Source organism: Phyllostomus discolor, chromosome 13 (assembly GCF_004126475.2).
Source record: "Phyllostomus discolor isolate MPI-MPIP mPhyDis1 chromosome 13, mPhyDis1.pri.v3, whole genome shotgun sequence".
NCBI classification, from domain to species: domain Eukaryota; kingdom Metazoa; phylum Chordata; class Mammalia; order Chiroptera; family Phyllostomidae; genus Phyllostomus; species Phyllostomus discolor.
In genome coordinates, this window is record NC_040915.2 from 1,553,062 (window position 1) to 1,560,537 (window position 7,476).

At 44.1% G+C, this 7,476-nt stretch overlaps 1 protein-coding gene across 1 annotated transcript; it reads left to right on the forward strand.

Annotated features, from left to right (window-relative positions):
* Positions 1-5,842: 5,842 nt before the first annotated feature.
* Positions 5,843-7,108, forward strand: LOC114510374 (olfactory receptor 1044-like). The gene has a single exon (XM_028528990.2). The coding sequence runs from the start codon at positions 6,037-6,039 to the stop codon at positions 6,958-6,960; it is 924 nt and encodes a 307-aa protein (XP_028384791.2). The 5' UTR covers positions 5,843-6,036; the 3' UTR covers positions 6,961-7,108.
* The last annotated feature ends 368 nt before the right edge of the window (positions 7,109-7,476 follow it).

Sequence of the window (7,476 nt, forward strand, 5' to 3'; positions counted from 1 at the left end):
AGTACCGCCATCAGTATAAACAGAAAATTTAAGTAAATGTTAAGTAATGAATGCTTCTATAAATCTGTTAGATATCTCTTACCAATATCTCAAAATACACATCTACTTCTTTGAGGAACTTGCATAAATATTATTTTGAAATCTAGAGATGAGCAGACTGAGAACACATATTGTGTGAAAATGAGGTTGGGGTAATCCTGGGAGGGGAAGGGGAGGTGAGCATTGGTTTAGTTGGGGGAGTAGAAAAGTCTGGATAATACTTTTTCAAAAAAAAAAATAAACAAACAATGTGATGTGAGCCTGAGGTGTCCCCTTAGTGAGGGCTGGGTCTTACCTAGATGACAGAAACTGACTCATTCTGAGCGCTCTTCCTTCCAAACAGCACCGGGGCCCTCCCAGGTGCGCTGCCTCAGAGCTAGGTCGGGTGCCCGCCACGCTGTGCTCTCACGGTGGAGGGCTTGACTGGCACAGTGTTTTGGCAGAGGATGCTTTGTCTTCAGAAGGAAACCTGAACTGATGGTTTGAATTTATGAATTCAAGTTTTATTTTGATCAAATGAAGTTGGTTAATTACCAATAACACATTTGATTCAAGAACTGATTGAAAAGCTTTTTTTCTCTGGCCTTTAAATGAGTACAGATATTTTTTGCATATTGTTACTAAATACACAAATATACTCTGTTACCAAAAAAACCCAACTATTTGTTTTCTTAGGGTAGTATTCTTTATTAAGTATAATGGGAAATATCCAACATAAAAAAATCTGGTGTGAATATAATTTTCTTCAGTTGACTCATTAAAGTTATCTATATAGCTACTTATGTGGTAGAAATCTAGAACTATTTAACTATAAGGTTATTTATGCAATTTTAAAAGATCATTGCAACTTGGATAATCTCCTTCTTCTTTTATCCATCCAAAAATAATACAACCGCTAATTTCTTGTATGTTACTTACAATCCATCTTCATAACCCTGCATCTTTCTTCCACCTGGGATCTGTACCTTTTTTATAAAATTCAAAAGCTTCCCCATTCTCCATATGGCCACTTAAATATTTACTTCATCAATGACTCAGTTTAAAATGTATTCACTGTTGTCTAAACTTCCACAGGAGCTGTAGCCCACACCATCTGCTATCTAGGCAGAGACAGACTGGTGTGTGGGTGTTTGCGTCATTTCTGCCTGTCAAGTCTTTACAATGCACTTCAAAGGCACACACATAGTAATTATTCTCTGTATGTACATACACATATATATCTGCACAATTATTAATATTGACTTAATATTGAGTATATTAGTAACTGGGTATATTTTATAAAAATAATGTTATGTACCTTTACAGTGTATCACATTATATGACATTATAATATAACACATTCTGGGTCCTTGAGAGGCAGAAAGCATAATATTATCTCTATGTCTCCAATGATGCTTCTTCATTGTGTTAAACCCCAAATATTTTTTTTGCTAAATAAAAATTTTTAAAAAGACTTTGATCTTACAGATACTTGTCACATAACATTTGGCCACAGGGATAATACTTTTTTCACAATTCACAGCAAAACACAGCATAAATTCTGTGTTTTTCTGATGCCACAAAAAATAAGTGGAAAGGGAAAGACTGGAAGTGAGGGTGCTCATGTAGAGAGCCAAACATCGCTCCTGAAATAAAGCAGGCTCACACAAGCAGGTGTGCAGCTACGAGGCAGTGAACATACATTATTCTTTATATGTTGTTTCAAGGCATACATAGTTAGCAATTCTCCTCTGTGCCGGGAGTGTGTGGCTCTGTGTTTTTGTTATCTTTTCCATATTTAGTCCTACCTGCTTTTGAGTAGTCAGTCGTTCAAGAAACAGTTGCAGATATGTTTGCTATTTTATCTGTGTCATCTGTTTCCTCCTGAAACATGGGCAAGACATGCACTTTATTTCTGCCTGGTTCGTGAGGCAGTGACCCTAGTGGGGAGAGGCTGGGCTGGGCTGGGTCAGGCTGCGGTCACTGCAGGATAACAGCCTGTGTTGAGTCCTCTGTGAGTCCCTAACGCATCTGGGAAGCTCACCAGGTCACCTCTCAAGATGCACTATGGTCTGAGCAAACACAGTACAATTCTACACTCAGTATTTTGAGAGATGACAGATTCAAAGCTTGCATTTGCATAGGCGGCATTGGTTGCACCAGCCCATTAGCACCAGGGAACAAATGCACTGCCTGCTAACCTGCTTGTAATAAAAACACCCAGTTCAGTGCTATGCAAGCCCAGAGATTCATCAGATTAACAAAGGGCAGACTGTATGCAGCTTGTCAGGGAGATATTTATTTTATTTTTGAAACATAATTGATGCCCATGCCTTCATGCCTGAATGGCTGGAACAGAGGTAAGCACCTTTCACTGAGATGCAAACACTGTTATAAATCCAGCTTTTGGGGAGAGATAACACCTGAGCTGGTGGTAGACGAGGGTGGTGGCAGCAGGTGTCTGTCAGCTCAGTGGAAGGCAACTGAGCAGTGGGCAGGGCCGGGGGGGGGGGGGGGGGGGGGCGTGGAGGAAGCCAGAAGGACCAAAGGTGAGCTTCCCGCTTCCCCGTGGTGGCTCTGGCACATCCTGTGTGACTCTAACTCACCGCCTGAGCCTGTCTCTGTGGGACCCCAGGGTCATTGGGTCACAGCTCCTTCACTGGGCAAATGAAGAAATCCAGAGCTTGATTCTCACCTTCACTGACTGTCAAGACAAATTTCAAACAAAAGTATAACTAATTTTCTTAACATAAGTGATGAGCTAACTATGCTTAGAGTTTAGGTGGCCTGTGAAGATTTTTAGCTGAGTTTGAAACCAGGCCACCCTGAGGCGATGGTCTTAGACACCCAAAGTATAGTGATTCCACTATTCCCACTGAGGGGCCATTAGAGTAAATCAGGGAACTGTTCTTGTTACTCTGAGTGACTCTTGCCGGGAAGGTACTTGAGGGAACACCAGCCAATGTGAGGAGGTCTGTCTTCTCTCTCTTCTCAAGAGACACTGTCACTGCAGGCAGATGGAAGGATCCTCCCAGCAGCCTACCTCTCCCCTGGTCTCCTCCCCCCAAATCTACTATTTTTCTTATTGGCTGTCATCATTTGCATTGTATCCCCTCCAAAATTATGTTGAAACCCTAACCCCAGGACCTCCGAATGTGACTTAACTTGGGGAAAGAGCCTTTAAAGAAATAATGAAGTTAATTAAAATGAGGTCATTGCACTGGGCTCAGAGCCACTACGACTTGTGTGCTTCTAAGAAGAGGGAAGTTGACACATGGAGAGATAAATCCCACGGTGAGAGACACAGGGAGAAGATGTTCGTCTGTCACTGGGTGGGGGCCTGGCCCCGAGCGGGTCTGTTGCAGGCCGGCCTACGGTGTGTGGGTTCCTGATTTGGTGTGGGAAAGATTTCACCATGCGAGCCCAGGTGACTTTGAGAGCACGTTCTAAAAGCCGGGAACAGTGAAACAAAGGAAGGACTTAGGGTGGAGAAAGCAATAGGCGAGAGCCTAGGCTGGGCTCTTTGGCTCTCTAGGAGAGTCAGAGACCAGGGGGCCTTGCAGATGGGCGCGGGGGTTGGCCCAGGTTGGGCTGCCACTGCCCACTGCCCCTCTGGTTGCGAGTGTCACGGTGTCCCTTAGAGTTCAGGAGGCAGAAAGTAAGAAGTTCATGTCTGAGGCAGGGCACAGGAATGCTCTACAGAGAGCCGGCGCTGGTATTCTTTGTCTCCAGGGTTTTTTCTCTCTCCTCTGTGGGCCAGAACCTTAGGGGAGGGTTTCAGCAGAATATTCATCAGCTTTCCAGGTACATTTTTAATGTGCCAATGCATCAAAATGAGTACCTAATGGAGGCTGATATTACTCCCTGGCCGACTTCACTGCTTTACTTTGCTCTCAGGTCTGCCTGGCTCTAGCTGGTTTTTATAATTTGTTCCCCTGACTTCATCTGTCCTTGGGTTTAGCTGTCACAAATGGCACTAATTGGATCTCTTTTCTCTATCTCCCCACTCGGCATGATTTAAGCTATTTATGCGCTGGTTGGAGAGAAGTTTAAACCATTTGCTTGCAAGTGTCCTTGCTTGGAGAAGATGAGGTCTTGAGATTCACTGCCAGTTCAAATTGTCTGTCTTTGTCCAATGTTCTTGCCTTGGTTTCCTAATTCCACCTGCCCGAGAATTTTCCCGGCTTCTTCCCATCCCACTTCACATCTAAACCAAGGATAGAGATTTCAGAAGAGACCAACCCTGCCAACACCTTTACCTAGGACGTTAGCCTCCCGAACAGAAACAACATGGTTCCCGTGTTCACCCCGCCCTGTCGGTGCTCCCCGTCACGGAGCCCCAGCAGGCCTCCTCTCCTCAGGCCTGCACATCTCTGTGAAGCGGTGAGTGCAATGGAACTCTTCAGTTAGTTCTTGCCATCATTTTGACCACATTTTATTTCTTAAAGTGTTTATATCTTAAAGTGATAATAAAGCCAATGTGTATTCAGTATTCATTTTAACTTTTGGAAAAAGACAATATCCCATTTCCAGAAATAACCTTAATTTTTTGCATACAAAGATTGATAGAGCTGTTTAGGTCATAAAAATATTTTGTCATGGCTGATAAATTTTTTTTTAATTTTTAAAATCAATTTACTTATAACAACACAAACCATACATATGCACAATGGAAGTTGTACAGGTGACAGACACATTCAAAAGAACATTTAAATGGAAGTTTTAAAAATCAAATCTACATGGGTCCCAGCTGGTTTTTACGGGACAGTTGTGTTACATACACACTCTCGGTGATGGTCTCTGAATTCCGAGGGACAATTTCCCTTTGTTTGACTCATGAGGGCCAGTGGACTGTCTTCCTCAGCTCAGAGCCCTTCCCTCCACACTCAGTTTCTTGTTCTTACTTAAAGTGCTAGGTCCTGTGGGGGTCCTGTTGCTGCTTCCCAAGGGAAGGGCGAGTGAGGAGCCCCCGTCCACTTCAGGGCTGCTGACAAAGACTGGCTTGGTCCTGGCGGGTCCCGAGACAAGGCCCCCTGTCTGTCCGTATTCAAGGCACAGTCTCACATGTTTCCCCAGAATAAGTCTCAGTATCATGACTTTCAAGATCATAGCCTAGCACTGCTTCTCCTGTGAGGGATGCCGCAGGGACTAAATATATTCATGCACGCCACAGCGGCCACTGGGCCAGACTCAGGTCACCATTGTTCTAGTTGACATTTGTGCTAAAATTAGAACATTTATTTTTACTGAAAAAAAATTTGAAGATTTGACACCGATACCTAAAACTGCATACAGGTAACCCTTCACAATCCCATAACCACCTGCTCCTAACCTGCTCAGACACTCACGTTATCTGCTCAACCTCTGTAAGCTTTCATGTGACAGCCATTTACCTGGTTTACCCTCTTTGTATGAACTCTGTGTACCTACTGCAGTGAATGCAGCCATTGTTGAGAAGGTAATTAATGGGGGAATGAGACTATTTCATCTTGTACATTAAGAAATGTAAATCAGCCTGGCTGGTGTAGCTCAATGGATTGAGCGTGGGCCTGGGAACCAAAGGGTCACTGGTTCGATTCCCAGTCAGGGCACATGCCTGGGCTTCAGGCCAGGTTCGCAGTGCAGGGTGTGTGAGAGGCAACCACACATCGATGTTTCTTTCTCTCCCTCTTTCTCCTTCCCTTCCCTTCTCTCTATAAATAAATAAATAAAATCTTTTAAAAAAGAAATGTAAATCATTTCAAAGCTTGTTATTTATGGTGCATGCATATAACCAGTATCTTAATAAATACATGTTTTTTTCTCTTTCACTTATTTAGAATTGGTTACTGCTTAGACTTCTCAGAGAAGCAGCAGGAGAGGAAAGAAGAGGGAGTGGACTCATGAACTATGGTGAGGACCTGGTTCACTGTGACTGCCTCTCTGGTCCGCTCTGCGATCGTGTGTTTCACAGTGTCACAAAGACCATAGCTCTCTTGACTGTCCCTTCATTCTCTCTTCCTCTGACTTGAAAGGGAAATGAGAAATGAGACCAGTGTGACTGAATTTATTCTCAAAGGCTTCTCAGATACACCTGAACTGAGGTTCGTGAGCATCTCAGTTTTCCTCTTCATCTACCTCTTTTCCCTCCTCGGGAACATGTCCATCATCGCAGCTGTGACCAGAGACAGCCGCCTCCACACCCCCATGTACTTCTTCCTGCAGAATCTGTCCTTCTTGGACATGTGCTACACCTCGGTCACCATCCCCAAGGCACTGGTCAATTCCCTCGTGGGTTCCAACCTCATTTCCTTTTGGGAGTGTGTGGCTCAGCTCTTCTTATTTGTCATGCTGTGTGCTTCCGAGTGTTTCTTGCTTACGTCCATGGCCTATGACCGCTGTCTAGCCATCCACAAGCCTCTCCTCTATGGCGTCATTATGAGTAGAAAGCTGTGTGCAGAGCTTGTCACCATGGCCTGGCTGAGCGGAGCTCTCTATGCTGTTTTCCACACCGCCAACACCTTCTCCCTTCTGTTCTGCGGACCCAACGTGGTCGACCACTTTTTCTGTGACAGCTCCCCCCTCATGAGGCTCTCCTGCAGTGACTTCCACACCCACGAGGAAGTGGGATTTGCAGTGGGTGGGTGCATCATTCTCAGTGCCTTCGCCCTCACCGTCGCCTCCTATGCTGTCATCATCTCTGCCATCGCTCAGATCCACTCTGCCAGGGGCCGTGGGAAGGCCTTCTCCACCTGCTCCTCTCATCTTGCCACTGTTACTCTGTTTTATGTCACTGGGAGTGTTGCTTACCTGAGACCTACTTCTCAATACTCTCCCACTCAAGGACGACTACTGTCTGTGTTTTACTCCATCCTAACACCCAGCCTGAACCCTCTCGTTTACTGTCTGAGAAACAAAGACATGCAGGTGGCCCTGAAGAGGCTACTTGCCCCATCCGACTAGACCTTGTTTTCTCATATTAAGCACATTACCCTGAACCTTAACTTAGATATAATGAATACGTTTTTAGAAACATGCAACCTAGCGAAACCGAGTAATAAAGAAATAGAAAATGTGGCCCTGACTGGTGTGGCTCAGTGGATTGAGTGCTGGCCTGTGAACCAAAGGGTTGCAGGTTAGATTCCCAGTCAGGGCACAGCCTGGGTTGTAGGCTAGGTCCCCAGTAGGGAGCGCATGAGAGGCAACCACACATTAATGTTTCTCTCCTTTTTCTCCCTCCCTTTTCCTCTGTCTAAAAATAAATAAAATCTTAAAAAGAAAGAAATTTGAACCAATCTATAACAAATAAAGAGCTTAAAACAGTAATTAAAAAAGCACCAAACATTAAAAATCCCAGTATTAGATGGTTTCACTGGTGAATTCTACCAAATATTTAAGAATAATTAACATCAATCTTTATAAAAATCTTAAAAAAAACCCTAAACAGTTAATATTTCCAAAGTCATTGTAAGAGGCCAG